This window comes from Equus quagga, chromosome 5 (genome assembly GCF_021613505.1).
Source record: "Equus quagga isolate Etosha38 chromosome 5, UCLA_HA_Equagga_1.0, whole genome shotgun sequence".
Lineage (NCBI taxonomy): Eukaryota > Metazoa > Chordata > Mammalia > Perissodactyla > Equidae > Equus > Equus quagga.
Genome location: NC_060271.1, coordinates 27,534,657 through 27,551,568, shown reverse-complemented (window position 1 = coordinate 27,551,568; position 16,912 = coordinate 27,534,657). Strand labels below are relative to the sequence as shown.

At 49.7% G+C, this 16,912-nt stretch overlaps 1 protein-coding gene across 8 annotated transcripts in view; it reads left to right on the top strand.

Moving 5' to 3' along the window:
* Positions 1 to 13,924, top strand: part of RCC1 (regulator of chromosome condensation 1) — a 25,038-nt gene extending 11,114 nt beyond the window's left edge. For 4 of the 8 annotated variants that reach the window (XM_046662241.1, XM_046662238.1, XM_046662240.1 and 1 more), the window contains 10 exons: positions 7,008 to 7,089; positions 7,616 to 7,681; positions 8,604 to 8,791; positions 8,974 to 9,153; positions 9,977 to 10,073; positions 10,170 to 10,292; positions 10,801 to 10,956; positions 11,205 to 11,324; positions 11,663 to 11,815; positions 12,783 to 13,924. In XM_046662241.1, the coding sequence (XP_046518197.1) occupies positions 7,017 to 7,089; positions 7,616 to 7,681; positions 8,604 to 8,791; positions 8,974 to 9,153; positions 9,977 to 10,073; positions 10,170 to 10,292; positions 10,801 to 10,956; positions 11,205 to 11,324; positions 11,663 to 11,815; positions 12,783 to 12,958 (1,332 nt within the window). In that variant the 5' untranslated portion in view covers positions 7,008 to 7,016 and the 3' untranslated portion in view covers positions 12,959 to 13,924. Of the gene's footprint in view, positions 1 to 4,351; positions 4,371 to 7,007; positions 7,090 to 7,615; positions 7,682 to 8,603; positions 8,792 to 8,973; positions 9,154 to 9,976; positions 10,074 to 10,169; positions 10,293 to 10,800; positions 10,957 to 11,204; positions 11,325 to 11,662; positions 11,816 to 12,782 lie in introns of those variants that run through there. The other 4 variants (XM_046662245.1, XM_046662239.1, XM_046662243.1 and 1 more) reach the window with 2 other exon arrangements.
* Positions 13,925 to 16,912: the final 2,988 nt, after the last annotated feature.

The window sequence follows — 16,912 nt, the reverse complement described above, 5'->3', positions numbered from 1 at the left end:
GGCGCGTGTGGCCCCGGCCCCGGGGCGCTCGGGCGCTGGCCGGGCCCCGCCTCGCCCGAGCGAGGGCCGCGCGGCCCCTCCGCCGCCGTGCCTGTCATGCCCGGCCCGCGGCGCCCGCGCAGGCGGGAGATTCAAACGGCCGGAGCGCGGCCGGCTGCGGTGCGCGTGGCCGCCGTGACCTCGCCGACCGCGGTGCGCAGAGCCGCGCTCCTCGCGGGCCGGGGCGGGCGCCCTGGCGGGGCTGCCTCTCCAAAACGGGAGAAGCGATTGTGTCCAGCATTCGTTTGGAGAACGCGGATGGCACAGAGGGGAGGAATCCTGCCCGGCGCGGGTCTGCTTTAGGCGCTCCAGGGTAGGCTGGTGAGGGTCTGCGGCAGGGACAGAAATCTGAGCGCCCACATGCGCCAGGACGACGACTCTTGATCCGTTGGAGAGGTGTGCTGTGAACTCCGCGTCAACTCTTCTGTCTACACGTTCTCTACCGGCTGTCTCCTCCGTGCCGCGCTTGCAGGGCTGGGCTGCAGTGGTGAGAAGGGCCCCATGTGGCCTGTACGGAGCTCCCCGTCTCCTTGGGGAGACCCGTCTGGGGACACAATTACGGCTCACTGTGATCACCGAAGTATGCCCGTGGAGCAAGGGGCGCAGCTGCTGGCAAGTCATTCATTCATTAGATATTAATTGAGATGCTCCAACCAAGTGTGACTTGTGGGCCCTAGCAGAAGCTGAGGGTATGGAGTGATACGCAACTGGGAGGGGGTCACCCAACCCTGCCTGGGAGGGTCAGGGTTTTGCAGGTGAGGTGACTCTTGAACGGAGTTTTGAAGGAACATTGGAGTTATTCAGGCAGACCTGAGGTGGAGGGGTAAGGGTGCTCCAGGCGGGGAGCACAGCACGTACAAGGCATGAAGGATTAGGTGAGGGCTGTGGTCAAGGCTACCACAGGGGTTTGCATCTGGAGCACAGGGTACAAGGAGGGGAGTGACAAGATGAGGCAGCTGGGGCTGGGTCTTGAAAGGTCTAGAATGCAAGACCAAGGAACACTGGGCCGGGCTGGGGGAGGCAAGGAAGGTTTTACCCAAGGGCCTGGGAATGGAGTCTGGAAAGATGACTTAGGAGTTCACCAGGCTCCTGTTGTGAAGACATCCCAAGAACAGGAATCCTGTTCTGCTTTGCACCTTCCTAGTTGGGTGCCCTTGGGCCCCCCTCCCAATCCCCCTGAGTCTTAGTTTCCTTACTTGTAAAATGACACAGGTATATGGTGAGGATTACTAACATCATGTATATTCTCTAAAGTAGTGATTCTAGCATCTGGTAGAAGTTGTAGCCCCTTTCCCCTGGGGAAAATGAACACACATAAGGCCACGCACAGCTCTGTCTTTTGGGGGATCCCCCGGAAAGCATCCCTGGGGTGAAGTAACCAGCTCTGTGCCTGGCACACAGCAGGAGCTCAGCAAATGTTTCTTGACAGATGAGCCCCTCTCCTCCCTTTCCTCCTGGGGACCTGTCTCACAAAGAGATTCTTCAGCCTTGGTGTTTGGCAGCAAATCTCTGCCTCCTGACGTGGGGGTGGGAGGACAGCTGCTGTGGTCAGAGAGGACTCTGTCTCCCTTTGCAGAAATGAGGTCACAGGGGGTCACAGCAGGAATGCCAGGCCCCTGTTAGACTGTCTTGTCTGGTGTGCCTTCATTCACCAAACAGGAAACTGAAGCCCAGGGGGGAGGGCGGAGCTCTAGCCCTGATCTGGGATTTCTTCCCACCCCTGTGTGGCCTGGGCTGCCTTCCACTGAGCCTCTTATCTATAAAACCAGGGTGATCATGCTTACCTCAGAGGGCAGGTGTGAGCATTCTGGGAGAGGCTGGCACGCCACAGGTGCCTATTAGTGGAAGCTGATTCTGTATCTAACTTTTAGTTATTTGTGACTGTGTCTCTCTTACTCTTCTCCCAGACTATGAGCTCCAGAAAGATGGAAGCTATGTTTGTCTCTTAGGGGTTGAGGGGTGGGGACAAAAGAATACTACTTATTCCCAGCCCAGACGCTGTCTGGTTAGGAAAACACACCCAGAGCAGCGAGAGAGGGCGTCTATATAAAGGACTGATGTGTGCAGTGGAGGATATGCAGGGGGGTAATAGGCACAGGGCTCCACCTTTAGAAGGTGCCTTCTCATCGCCCGCCCTGCCTCCGGCATCGCTCACAACAGCACTGTGCAGTGCCTGGCGTTCTCCATTTGAGAGATGAAGATTCTCAAGCTCCAGGAGAACTCAGCTCTGTCGGACTCTAAAGCCGGTGCTCTCCGCACTGCAGCAGGGAGTTGTACCCACTGTCCTTCCCCACGTGCTTCAGTGGATCCATCACCCACCTGGCCCGTCCTCTCAGGCTGCCTCAGTGTCTCCTCTCTGGTCTCACCCTCTTCTCCTTCTCAGCTGGCTTCTGTCCTCTGCTGCTTGTGTTGGGCCAAGCTCATGGGGGATCTTGGGGAGGCCCACCGAGGCTGCCTCCACCCCTGCTGGATTGTGGCCTGCTTTTAGCCGACCTATTTATTTATTTTTAATCAATCAGATACACCTCAGTTCTATTCCTGGCTCTCCTTTACTGCTGTGTGAATTTAGGCAAGTAAATTTACGTCTCTGATCCTCAGTTCCCTTTACTGTGAAATAGGAGTGGTAGTGCCTTCTTTTTCAGCTTGTCAGAAGTAAAAGCTTGTTGGCATATAGAATATGGGAGTGGCCATTGCCCCAGAGAGGCTTATATGTTAAGGAGTAGATTGTTATGGTGGATAAACATGTAAATTAGAGTAATTATGATGCAAAAGTCTGTCCTGATTTCCCTGGAAGAGAATGATTCCTTTAGGATTAGGAAAGGGATCACAGGTGGTTTACCAGTGGAAGTGAGTCTGAGGAGCAGTTCTTCCAGTAGGATAAGGGATGGAAAGATACAGAGATGCAAGTGGAATGGAGAGAACAGCCTGAGATTGTGTGGGAAGAGAAAGGAGGATGTGACAGGTAAGGGACGAGGCCAAGTTATGTCAGTCCTGCACCTTGGAGGCCTCATACCAGGCTAAGAAATAGGGTCTTTATCTTCCAGACAGAGGGAACCACTGAGGAGTCTGAGCAAGGAAGCAGCTTGTTTCAGATTCGAGATTTAGAAAGATCATGAATGACTTGTAAAACGGGATGGGGGTGGAGCAGGAAGACCAGAGACAAGTTCCAGTCTTTTCTGGGCGGGGAAGGTAGGAGAGACAGTTCCCAGGCAGGCCGAGAGACCCGGGAGTGTGCGGAGGAAGTAGGCAAGGGCACCAGCTCTGAGTCCGGCCCACTTGGCTGAGACCTTGGTTTCCTCCTCTAATCTTGGGTGTGATACTTCACCTTTCTGAGCCTCAGTTTCCTCATCTGTAGAGTGGGATCAGTGTGGCCAGCTTGCAGTGAGATGCCCTAGAATGTTAGCCAAAACACAGGTGGCTAAGGAGATCTTCACTGGGTGGGTCCCAACCCACAGTAACACATTTTTTTTGTTGGTGCCCCATGTTACCAACCATCTCATATTTATTTTTCTATCTCCACTCCAGGCCTTGCCTCCGGGTCAGCTTAGCATCAGTACCAGTGTGCTGATATCATTCTGTTTCCTGTTTTTTCACTTAACTTATTGTTGTAAGTGCTTTTCTATGCTACTTCACAGTGTCCCTCCCCGGCACAGCTGACTGCTACAAGTCATTTGGATGAACTGACGGGAGGTTTACCTTTGGCAGGACAGAGCCCTGGACACAATGAACTGGCTGCCAGCCTGGCCAGGAGTACAAGCTGTCTACCTGAAACAAGGGCTACCTGTTATATCCCACGCCCCCTGACCCACCCAGCCCTGCCTACTTAACATCCCTTCTTGGTTGGCTCCTAAGCACTTCAGACTTAATGAAAACACCTGGTAAAATGGAGCTCCAGGTCCCTCTCCTTTGTCCCACCGTGTTCTCCATCTCACTAAACGGAAGTCTACCATCCATCATTTAAACCAAAGCCTGGGAGTCCTTGTGTTTGGCCAAGTTCCCAGGGGGATCCTGATTCCTCACTCCCCACATCTAATCCCCTGGCAAATCGAGTCTGTCTCCTCAGTTGATCTGTTTTGTCTACTTTTCTCTGTTGCCTCAGACCAAATCGAGGCACACTCGTTTCTCACGTGGATGCCTGCTGTGGCCTCCTCTTCCAGTCCATTCCGTTTTCTTTATAGTAGGCAGAACAACAGTCGTTTCAAAATGAAAATTTGGTGAAGTCATTCTTAAAAGTTTTCTGTTTTCCCTTTAAGGCCTTGCGTGATCCAGCCTCTGCTCACCCTGTGCCATCTGACATCCTGCTCCAGCTGCAGTCGCACTGGCCTCCCCAGGTTCCTAAACACTGTTTCCTGGAACGCTTTTGTCCAGGTCTTCCCCTGCTGGCTTTCTCTTGTATTTCAGGTCTTACCTTAAATGTCACCTCCCTGACCACTCTCTTCCCCATCTCAGTTATTCTCTTTTTATTTTTTTTGTTGTAAAATATACATAACATAAAATTTACCATTTTGACATTTTTAAGTGTACAGTTCTGTGGCATTAAGCACGTTCACGTTGTTGTGTGACCCTAAGTTATTCTCTTATCATATCACCTTGCCTCTCCTTCACACAGCGCCATCTAATAATTTGGTGTTTTTTCTTTCCTACTAGAATGTCAGCTCCATGAGAACAGGGAGAGGGTTAGTCTCCTTAGTCCTTGCTACACCTGGCCCAAAGCCAAGCGGTGGTAATAGGCCCTCAGTAAATACTCGTGGAATGAATGGATAAATGCTGGTGTGTACCGAGTACTTACTGTGTGCTTAGCACTGCAGTCTTTCACAGACATTTCATTCAGTCTTGACGGCAGCCCAGAGAAGTAGTCATGGCCTCCCTTTTTACAGACGAGGATACAGCTCAGAGAGGGTGAGGCTGCTGGCTAACCATGGTCACAAAAGCAGGGGCGAGCGAGCCACAGCTCTGGCAGGTGAATCCAGTTCCCTCTAATCCCCCAGAATGTGCGTTTTTAGTGTGGAAAGAGGGGTCTCAAAGAAGCAGTTTGGAGGGGAGGAGACCAAAAGTTGGGTGAGGCTCAGAACTGCCACCTTCTCAGAGTCAGAGCTGGGCCAGTCACAACCTGTCGAAGTTCCACCTGCACAGGCGGGACAGGTTCTAGGCCTTTGGCTGCTTCCTCATCTTCAGTACTCTGGTCTCCTCCCTCGGGATAGTCAGCAGAAATGTGCCCAGAAATTCAGAGGCCACTGGCTGTGTGTTCATAGACCATAAAGTAGTGGGGACCTGGAGAGGCTGGGGCTCTAGGATCTACTGGAAGGAGAGGAGGAAGGAATGCGGGAGAGGGGTGCTGGTTTGGCCCACAGGTGAACCTGAGAAGGGCTCTTGGAGTTCTCATTCCATTTGTAGCCTTGGGTAGAGTCTCTGTCCCTTATCTATAAAATGGAGGAGAGGTGGGTTAGATTAGAGCTGTGCCTGAGCATTACCTGGGGCAGGCCCTCGATGTTATAACAACACCAGTATTAATTTATCGAACACTTTCTATGTAATTATTTCTATAGTATTAACTCATTTAATCCTACAACTCATAAAGGTGTAGAAACTATTATTATCCCCGTTTTACTGATGAGGAAACTGAATCATGAAGAGATTAAATGGCTTAGCCCAAGGTCAAACAGCTAGAAAGTAGCTGAGTCTAGCTTCGAGTTCCAGAGGCTGTGCTTTTAACTGCCCCGTGCTATACCATTTCTGCATCTGGATAACTCGAAAGTGCCCTGGCCCGAACCATCCATTCCAGAAGGATCACAGTCCAGAGTTTGTAAGCCCAGGGTTAGACAATGTGATTGTCTTTCACAACCTTCAAGACCAGGGCTCAATGAAGATTTCTTTCCAGAGCTGTACGTGTGGAGGAAAAAGGCTTTGGACACAGTTTGGGCTGGGTTGGAATTGAGAGAGCTTAGGAGAACATCTCTGTTCTCAGCAGCCTCGGGGGAGACACGGAGACCTGGGGGAGGTGGCTGCAGTTAGAGGAGGGGAGCGCTCAGGGATGTCAGCTGCCCTGCATCATCCCAGGTCCTACACCCTTCTTGTCATCCATAGGTGACTTCCTTTCCCCCTTTTGTAACACCTGGTGTTTGTGTGTTCGTGTACACACGGTATTTATCTCTTGTTGGACTGTTTAGGAAAGCCAGGTTCCTCCCAGGAGTGGCACTTTTGGATCAAAGGGCACAAATGGTCTGGTTTGGTTTTATTTAATGAAAATAGCTTCCTCTTTTTTGGTCTGACAATAACAGTAATGCATCACCAGAATTACTAGTGGTTATCTCAGGATTGGGGGAGTTATGAGAGATACTTCACTTAATGTTGTTCTTCAAGGTTTTAATTTTTTACAATAAAATAAAAAATACATGTAATGCTCCTTGGTAAACATCTTAGGTAATATAGGAAGGTACAAAAAAAAGTAAAATTTGTCCATAATCCCATTTTCCAGAGGTTACCATTATTGATATTGTATGTATTTCTTCACACATATTTGTCTACACATTTTTTTACATGTGTATGCATTTTTTTTCCCTGAAAAATGGGATGTTGGACTGCTTTTCAGTCTACTTATGTTATTTGGCAATGGTGAACATCTTCCTGTTCAATAAATAAATCTGCAAAAGCATCACTTAATGACTTCATACTGTTCTGTTGTGAATATACCGCATATTATCTAGCCAGTCCCTGAGCACATGGGTTGCTCCATTTTTTGTTGTTTTTGTGTTTTTTGAATGTTATGAAGAAAACAGCAGAGAATATTTGTGGAACTTAGTCTTTGGGTGTATCTATTATTCTGTTCTTGTTCTCAGATAAATTCTGAGAAGTCAAATTGCTGGGCAATTCTTGTCACCATTTTTAGGGTTTTTTGATGAACATTGCCTAAATAGAGCAGGAAAAACGATTGCCATTTCTGACATGGAGTACTTGCCTGGGTTTTTCAGCACAGGAACATGCCACCCAAGCGTATAGCTAAGAGAAGGTCACCTCCAGAAGATGCCCTCCCCAAAAGCAAGAAGGCGAAGGGTAAGTTGGCCTTGGCATCTCTCTCCGTGTGAGTGGCCTCCTGGAGCCCCGGGAATCGGGGACTAGGCTCCTTCCTCCCTGACGTTTGAAGCTGAGGGGCCTGGAAGTATGGGAACTCCACCCAGCTGGAGGGTCTCCTGTAGCTCATTGAATCCCACCGTCTGGGGATCGTACAGGGGCAGAGACTTGTCTAAAAGCACTCAGGCAGTAATGCATTATGGTTAGGACCACTGACTTCCAGACTTGAGTTCAAGTCCTGGTTCTGCCACTTTAGCTGAGTCACTTTGGGCAAGACACTACCTTTGCTGAGCTTGGATTACCCCATTCATAAAATAGAAGCGAGAACAGCACCAGCCTCGCTGGGCTGTTGTGAGGAGACAGAGATCCTGCCCTGGTAACATCTGAGGGAGGTGGCTGTGCTCTCCTCTCCGGGGACCCTGGAGGGAGACGGGGCGGAGAGAAGTCCACCCCCAGTCTGGGCCGGGGAACTGTGGACCCACACTCAGACAGTGTCTGTCTTTTGCAGACCCTCGTAACCAGGCAGTGAGGGCCGCTGCCTCCCGCCACGTTCCGGGCGCCCGCTCCTGCCGAGGTGCCTGCGGGCCGAGCCCTTCTGACCAGAAAACCCGACCGGGTGGCTCCCTGCCCAGGGCACCCTCTGCGCAGTCGCGGCGGCCCTGGGTGCCGTTGCCACACCCTCAGGGGGAGGGGCTGGAAGCCATTGGCTGTTCTGGGCTGCGGGCGGCCGTCATTGGCCAGCAGATGGCCCTATGCCGCCCACTGGTTGGCGCGTGCCTGTCCGCAAACCTGTGTCGGTCCTTATTCCTGCCTCTTCTGTTTAGTCGCCAGTCTGCTCCCTAATAGGAGCGGAGGGGCTCAGTGTGACTAGGTCCAGCAGTGAAGTCGCAGCCTGAGGATGGAGGCTAGAGACTGTTCTGACCCAGATAGACTCCCTTGATTTCAGTGCAAACTCTAGTACTTATTAGCTCTATGACCCCGAGAACATTCCTCGACCTCTCTGAGCCTCTGTTCCCATTCCTCTAAAACGACATCTTAAATATGGAAGGTCTGTAGGGTAATATGGAGGACTACAAAGCAATTTAACATTAGTAGAGTAAGCAGTCAGTAAAGGGTGGACATTACCTGAGCCCTCACTGTTGGCACCATGGCTCCTGACCAAAAACTTACAGCCAATCAGGACAACTGTCTTGTGTCCCCACTGTTCTCTTCCCTTCCCCACTAAGATTCATTTCACAAGATCGATTGCCTCGTTTTTTCCCTTTCCTCCCTCTCGTGTTAATACAGTGCTCAGTTTTCACAAAAACCTATGAGACGGGTACTGTTGCTATCTCCATTTTACAGATGAAGAAACTTAGGCTTAGAAAGGTCATACTAATGGTCTGTGGCAGAGCAGGGGCTTGAACCCAGGTCTGTGTGATCCCAGAACCCATGCAGTGCCCGCTTCTCTCTCCTGTCATCCTACACACTCAGGGACTGTCTTCTTCACCCCTCAGTCTCACATAGGTCCCACAGCACAGAACCCGGCTTGGTGCTGACGCTGGGCCAGGGCGATGTGGGCCAGCTGGGACTGGGCGAGAATGTGCTGGAAAGGAAGAAGCCAGCCCTGGTGGCCATTCCAGAGGATGTTGTGCAGGCCGAGGCTGGGGGCATGCACACTGTGTGTCTAAGCAAAAGTGGTCAGGTAGGTTTGGGGCAGGGGGGCACAGGATTGGACAGGGCCTGGGGTTGGGGGGCTTGCGGAAGGAGCTTTGAGCCACACATTTCCTCTGTGTAGATGGAGGTGGCAAACTGAACAGGGAGTGGCCTAACCAAGAAGGGACTAAAAGGCCAGACCTTGCACTAATTGGGGCATCCTGGGCACAGGTCTATTCCTTCGGCTGCAATGATGAGGGTGCCCTGGGAAGGGACACATCAGTGGAGGGCTCAGAGATGGTCCCCGGGAAAGTGGAACTACAAGAGAAGGTGGTACAGGTGTCAGCAGGAGACAGTCACACAGCAGCCCTCACCGAGGATGGCCGTGTCTTCCTCTGGGGCTCCTTCCGGGTAAGACTGGGTCTGGAAGACTGCATGGGAGCTGGCAGGCAGAATTAACTGGTGGGGCCCCAAGGATAACCCATCTCCGCGCCCCTGTTGTACTTACTGGTGAGGAAATCAAGGCCCAGACCCGGGTCTCTGATTTCTTCATCCAGGCCTGTCTACACCACTGGCTGTTTCCTTGAATCTGATGTTATAAAGTGTGTGTCTTGGGCAAGAGGTGGGTCAAGGATGCCTTTGGGCTGAGGCTGATCCAGGAAGCCTGCTGTCCTCACCCGTCTCCCTGCCTTCAACCCCGCCATGGCCCAGCCCTCTTCCACACTTCTCAGGGACTTGGGGGGCAAATTGTCACATCTCAGAATTTCCAAGACAGGAATGTAGTTTAAAAAGCAGATTCAGCATTAAAATTGTTTTGCTTCTTTGGTATTTAATTTATTTTGAAATGTCAAAAATGAAGGAATCCGATGAGGTATTTCCTCATCAGGGTTATTTTAAAATTTTTTTTATGGAAAATTTTAAACACATAAAAATAATCAGAATAATATATTGAAAACCTGTCTGCTCACCTCAACAATTATCAACTTGTGGCCAAACTTGTTTCCTCTCCACTCCTGTCCACTCCCCGACTCCCCTTACTTTAATGCAAATCACAGACCACGTATGATTTCATTCAAAAGTATTTCACTATGTGGCCTGGCTCCTGCCCACCCCTCTATCCCCATCTGCCACCAGTGCCCTTCACCAGACAGCTCTGCGGCTGCCCGCCAGCCTGTATCTGGCTGGTAAGGAGCAGGCAGGACTGGCGGGTGAGTGCTCTGCCCCTCCCTTCCAGGACAATAATGGTGTGATCGGGCTCTTGGAGCCCATGAAGAAGAGCATGGTGCCCGTGCAAGTGCAGCTGAGTATGCCTGTGGTGAAGGTGGCCTCAGGTGGGTCCGGGGGTACTCGCTCTGGACAGGAGTTGGAGAACCTTGTTTTGGGCCTTACAGACAAGCTCTGCATCCCTGCCTTCTTCTCACTCTCAGGAAACGACCACTTGGTGATGCTGACAGCTGATGGCGACCTCTACACTTTGGGCTGCGGGGAGCAGGGCCAGCTGGGCCGTGTACCTGAATTATTTGCTAATCGTGGTGGCCGGCAGGGCCTTGGTAGGTGGCTTAGGTCCCTCTGGCGGGGCAACTTGGCAAGCCACCCCCTGATGAAGGTCAAAGGCAGGAAGGATTCTCTGTGTGTGTTGAGGCTTACATCAGATAGACCTGCGGTGGTAGTTAAGAACTCTGACTCTGGAGCCAGACCACCCTGGGCTTGAATCCTGGTTCTACCACCAACTGGCTATGGGACCCTGGACATAGTTTCCTCATCTCTAAACCTACCTACCTGTAAACCTACCTCATTGGGTTCTTGTGAAGTTAAATGAGTTAACATAGAAGAATATCTGGCACATGGTAAGTTCCATGTAAATGTTACCTCTTATGGGTGTGGGAGTCTGAGTGAGGCACTTGGACTCTCTCAGCCTCAGTTTCCTCTTCTGTATAACAGGGAGAAGAGTCCCTGCCTAGCCTCCCTCCGAGGCCTGTACTAATGGAGGAAAACACAGGGCAGAGAGGAGAGGCCGTGTGTGTCTGCCACTGACCCTGGCCTCCTCTCTGCCTGCAGAACGGCTCTTGGTCCCCAAGTGTGTGATGCTGAAGTCCAGGGGAAGCCGGGGCCACGTGAGGTTCCAGGATGCCTTCTGTGGCGCTTACTTCACCTTTGCCATCTCCCACGAGGGCCATGTATACGGCTTTGGCCTCTCCAACTACCATCAGCTTGGTGAGTCTCAAGCCCAGCATCCAGCATAGCCCAGAGTGACCTGGGTGCCAATCCTGACTCTACCACTCATTTGTTGTGTACCCTTGGTGAGGTCACCTAGCCCCTCACAGCCACAGTTTTGTCATGTATAAAGTGAGGCTGTCCGTACCCGGGTGGGGGTAGGGGTGCGGCTCACTGTGGGAGGGATGAAAGGACAGTTCCTCGGACACCCTCACCCCTGACAACTCTATCCTGGCCTCTTCCCCCAGGAACCCCAGGCACAGAATCTTGCTTTGTACCCCAGAACCTGACATCCTTCAAGAATTCCACCAAGTCCTGGGTGGGCTTCTCTGGTGGCCAGCACCATACAGTCTGCATGGATTCAGAAGGTGGGACCTTTGGGTTGGTGGTGGAGTGTTTGCTAGGCACAGACCTGGCCACACTCCTGAGACCATGGTCCTTGGAACCTGGGACTGCTCCAGGTGTGGCCAGATGTGGGTCCGTAAGGGTCACCCCTTTCCCCCAGAGTCCTGGTGCTCTTCCAAATATGAGTTCAGTGGGGGCCTATGGGGGTTCTCCCAGGCCTCCCCTGAAACTGGAAGAGACACTGCAGACCTCTTTCTCCACACCCTGGGGATGGGGACCAGCTCCCACCGATACAGGAACTCACCTGGCCTACCTGGAGCATGCCCTCTGCTACTCCTAATCTCTCTCCCTCCTCCCACAGGAAGAGCATACAGCCTGGGCCGGGCTGAGTATGGGCGGCTGGGCCTTGGGGAGGGTGCTGAGGAGAAGAGCATACCCACCCTCATCTCCAGGCTGCCTGCCGTCTCCTCAGTGGCTTGTGGGGCCTCTGTGGGGTATGCTGTGACCAAGGATGGTGAGTGGGGTTGCCCACACTCGGTCTGGTTGGGGCCTGGGGGTCGTGATTCTTACCAAACTGCCCAGCCAGCTCTGACATCTGTCATCAGATGTAGCTGAGATGCAGAGAGCAGTGTCTGTGATGACTTCACTTTTCTCCTGATTGTCAGAAGCTCTGGCTTTGATGAACATAAAATGAGTAAACAGATTATTTTAATAAAAGTGGTTTGTTCTGTAGAGGAGAAAAACAGCAAAGGGGCATATATCACTGAGGCCCAGACAGGCAGTAGGACTTGACCCCAGGTCTCCAGACCCCTAACTCAAGCTTCTCTTTATGTTTTCCACCATGGTGACCCGTTTATGTACAACCTAATATGGGCTAGCTTTCCAGGGAGTTGTAAGAGAAAGAAGGCTTAGTAGTTGGGGTCCTGGCAAGCTCAGAAGAGGAGAGTGTGCACAAGTGGTTGCCAGAGCCTGAGTGGGTGAGTGGGACAGCTGTGGAGGCGTTGAAAAGAAGTCTGGGGCTGGTGGAGATGCTGGATATGGGATTATGTGGAAAAAGTTCCTGAGGAAATGAGGCATGTACTACACCTTGAAGGTTCAGTCCTTTACGATAAGCAAAGGAGGGCGTCCTGGGCACAGGACATCCAGAGCAGTCTCAAAACTTGCTGATCCTGGGAATGAAGGGGGCGGGGTGTAAGGGTTTGGGGAGTGGCCAGTCATATAGGGCCTTGAATGCCATGCCTAGGAACAGGGAGACGTCTTTGGCAATGTGTAAGGACTGTGGTCTCTAGTTGATGAAACTCTTTTCTTATCCATCATCTCCTTGGCTTCTCCCATCTTCCCTGAACTCTCAGAGACTGGGACATTGCCAGGCTGCTACAGGCTGAGGCGAGAATTCATGCTGATGTCTTAGGCTTCTCACACTACAGAGAGATGGGGCTAGAGATCCTAGAGACAGCTGCCCAAATTTCTCTCCCTTGTAGGTCGTGTTTTTGCCTGGGGCATGGGCACCAACTACCAGCTGGGCACGGGGCAGGAGGAGGATGCCTGGAGCCCCGTGGAGATGACAGGCAAACAGCTGGAGAACCGTGTGGTCTTATCTGTGTCCAGTGGGGGCCAACACACAGTCTTACTAGTCAAGGACAAGGAGCAGAGCTGATGAAGCCTTGAGGGCCTGGCTCCCGGCCCCACCACCCTCCCTCCCGGAACAGGGAAGCCGTGACAACCACAGATTCCAGCAGGCCTCCCCCAGCCCCAAGGACTCTGTTATCTCCTGCCTTTTTCCCATCAGCAGAACAGAATCTTTTCCGTCTTTTTCTTCCTCCTGTCTGGAATCATCCTTGGACCTACAGGATAAAGAGGGGATGGAAGAGGGGAGAGAGTTTTATCAGAATGAACATTGCTCATGCCAGAGCTATGTGGTTAGACCTTTCCCCCCTCATTCCTACCTCCCATGGTCCTGGCTAACCCTGGTTTGCCTACCAAAAACCAAAACTTCCTCCCCTGGTTGTTTGGTGCCCACACTCTGAGAATTGGGGCTCCTACTCTAGTCATGTGCCACTCTTCTGTCCTTCACAGTCCACAGGCAGGCAAATGGTATAGTCATCAGACCCGGCTGTCATGGACCTGTGCCTGGGGGAAACTGGAGAAGGGGCAGGGCTACTCAGCCATGGGCAACCCCAAGCCAAATATTTGGCCCTGAACAGGTGCCCATGGAGCAAAAAAAAAAAGATCCTCCACTTGATCAAGAATAAAGCCAATCAGCCTTTCTCCCAGAAGCACAAAGCATTCTGCTCTTCAGGTATTACCTTCCTATCCATCCGTCCAACCTGCCTCACCTGCAGCCAAGGGCCTGAAATCTGGAAAGGAAGCCACACCTACAGGGCAGGACATGGTGGGGGAAAGAGAAGCGGGGTTTTATAAACAAACTTATAGCAATATTGATAGTGAAGGGAGGGAGGGGAAGAGGGTTGGAGGGGCAGAGGCTGGTCCCCAGAAGGGGAGGCAGCAGCTTGGACAGTGGCTGAGAAAATAGAAAACAGTTTTGATTTTTTTAAATGTAAAGTATTTTGGAGGGGAGAGTGAAATCTTTTAACACTTTGAATAAATTTAGAGTTTTATAAAACAGGCCATTTGTTTTCTGCACACTCCCTGCTCTTTTAAGGGAGCACCTGCTTATGTTGGGAAGGGCAGACAAGGTACGCATATGAACCTGGTCACGTCTACGACTTCAGTGATGTCAGGATGTCTTGGTGTGTGCCAGTCAGCTGTTGATGTTCAGCTGTCCATACAAATCCAAAAAGAGAAAAAAGTTGATTGATTTTTGCTTAGGTGTTTCTGTTTCAGGAATCACTGGATTTTTTTTTTAATTATGTTGCATAATATGAAAAACACGGGGTGGGTCTTTTAATATTCTAATCCTAAACCAAGACCTTTAAGTACAGTACATCTCTAGAAATATACTAAGCTTGCTGTTGTATCATTTTCAACACCTGATGTAATTGATTAAACATGATTAGGGTGCAGTAGCTCTTCAGACACCTTATGCATATTAATGTAGATTTTCACAGGCATTTGAGTAACCAAATCAGAGAGCTGACCTGTCCACTATGGTGGTCTCTAGCTACATGTGGCTATCTACATTTAAATCAATTAAAATTTGTAAAAATTTAAAGTTGACTTCCTCGGTTGCACCAGCCACCTTCAAGTCCTTAGTAATCTCACTTAGTTAGTGCCTGTGGCATTGGACTCTGGAAACATAGAAATATATAGAACCTTTCTATAATTGCAGAAAGTTACAGTGGACAATGCTGATAGAACAGGTCTGTGTATGTATAACAGGAAAGTTTTATTAGCACCAGGAGGATTCTTCTTGGATGTTAGGGACTTCTTGGAAAAATGAATATGATGTAAAATAACTTAAAATGTATTCTGTGATTTTTGTTTTCCCTTGAATTTTTAGTTTTGATGCAAACACTGTACTGGTTAGAAATTGACTTCTTAGATGGGAAAAATCACACTTTTGATTATATTTTCTTTTTTGGTGAGGAAGATTGGCTCTGAGCTAACACCTGTACCAGTCTTCCTCCATTTTGTATGTGGGACGCCTGCCACAGCATGGCTTGACAAGCAGCACATAGTTCCACCCGGGATCCGAACCCCCAAACCCGGCTGCCAAAGCAGAGTGCGCGAACTTCACTACACCACAGGGTGGCCCTGATTATATTTTCTTTGTAGAGAAGCATTTGTGTGTCTTCTACTCTTCCCCTCCCCGCCAAAAAAAAGTCCATTTGGATTAAATTTACTGGAGTTTTCCCTTTTGACAATAGAGCAGATTGAAAGTACCCTGTTCTTAATAACAGCTCTTGTGGATTGGCGCTTAAGATGGGCCAGGCATTGTGCTGAGCACTTTACATGCAATAATAGCTCATTTAATCCTCACATCAGCCCTGCAGAATAGTTATTGCTGTCCCTCCAGAAAGAGTCCCTGTGAGGTCAAGAGACTTGCTTGCAGTCTAGAAGCTACCAAGTGCACGGACCAGACTGGGATCTAAATCAGCCTCCACCTGAGCCCAGGACCTCAATTCCTTTTCTTTGTCTTGCACGTAAGAGTTATAAAGCTCTCTGTAGATGCTTTACATGCGTTAGGACAGTGACAGGCACACAGTAAACGCTCCATAAGTGTTTGCTGTTATGACTATTGTAAATTTTCTTATTCCCTGTAGTTAATAATTGCCTTGTTTTTCACATGCTTAGCTTTATGGTATAACTATCATTGATTCAGTGCCAATGTCCATAACAGAAGTGTAAATCTCCTTTTGTGTATTCAGACACATTAGACTTAATGTCTCAATTTTATCTTTTCCTCCATCTCCCAACCATTGTTTGGTTACCCCAAAACAAATATAACCATAGTACCGCATATGGCTCAGCTATAAATAATATTTACGAAGTTGTAGTAATGTGAATGTTCAACATTGCTTTGACAAAAACTATAATCAGAAGATGGAGAAGTGTGCCTCTGTGAGGGGCAGTTGCTGAAATTTTTGAAACTATAAATGAAGAGAAAGTGTGTTATTTAGAAATATGCAGACAGATTCTAGAGAAAAGATTTGGAAATGAGTGCCTCAAGGCAGTGGGAGTTGGGGGTAGGGATAGCTGGGAAAAGGGACTGCTGTTTGTTGTTTATGTCATAAATTCAAATATTTTTTTCAGTGCTTACCATATCCCAGACATTGTTGTAGGATTTTGATTAGAAACAAAATGGACAAAGATCCCTGTCTCATAAATTAAAAATAAGTATTTAAAAGTCTTCCACATGTTAAATAAATTTCAAAAATAGTAAGCAAAGAGCACAGCACAGGAGCTGGCAAATAGTACTAAATAAATAGCTATCAGTTATTATTTGAAGACCTCCAAATGCCATGTTGGAGAATTTAGTGGATGCCAGGCATTGGGCCAAATGCTTTCCCAACTTCTCATTTTCTGCTTGCAACGCCCTATGAAGTAAGCATTGCTATCATCGTTAGTCTCAGAGAGGTTGAATAACTTGCCAAAATAATTATGGGGGGGTGGCTAGGACTGATACTCCAGTTGTTCAAATCTATAGCCAAAGCTCCTAACCACATTACTATCGCAGTGAGTAGGATGCAGCTGGAAATTTGGCAACTCGTGATTGGATCTCACTTTTCAGACAGATTAGTGCTTGACTTCGGGGCCAGCCCCGTGCTTAGGATGTATTAACTGGTAAGGAAGGGCTTTAGCAGCTCATCAGCCCAGAGGGAGCCCCAGAAAAGGATCCTCAATCACTTGAGGTGAGCTTCAGTTAGAGATGACAATCGCCTCGTACAGATGCTTCCCATTCTGAGAAATGGGCGCCAAAGTGAGGTTGAGGCCTGGGACACTCCCAGACTAGGAGAGTCAAACTATCAGGATTATCTAGTCATCGAAATCGTGTTTACTGAGGGCCTTCTATGTGCAGGCCACTGTTCTGGAACAGGTTAGAGCTGGCACTTTCAATTAGGGAAGTGGATGTAGGAGTCCAGAAAGTAGTGTGAGAAGACTTCGGAACTGATTGGTTGCTGAGACGACTGGGTTGCCCCAATTTACACTC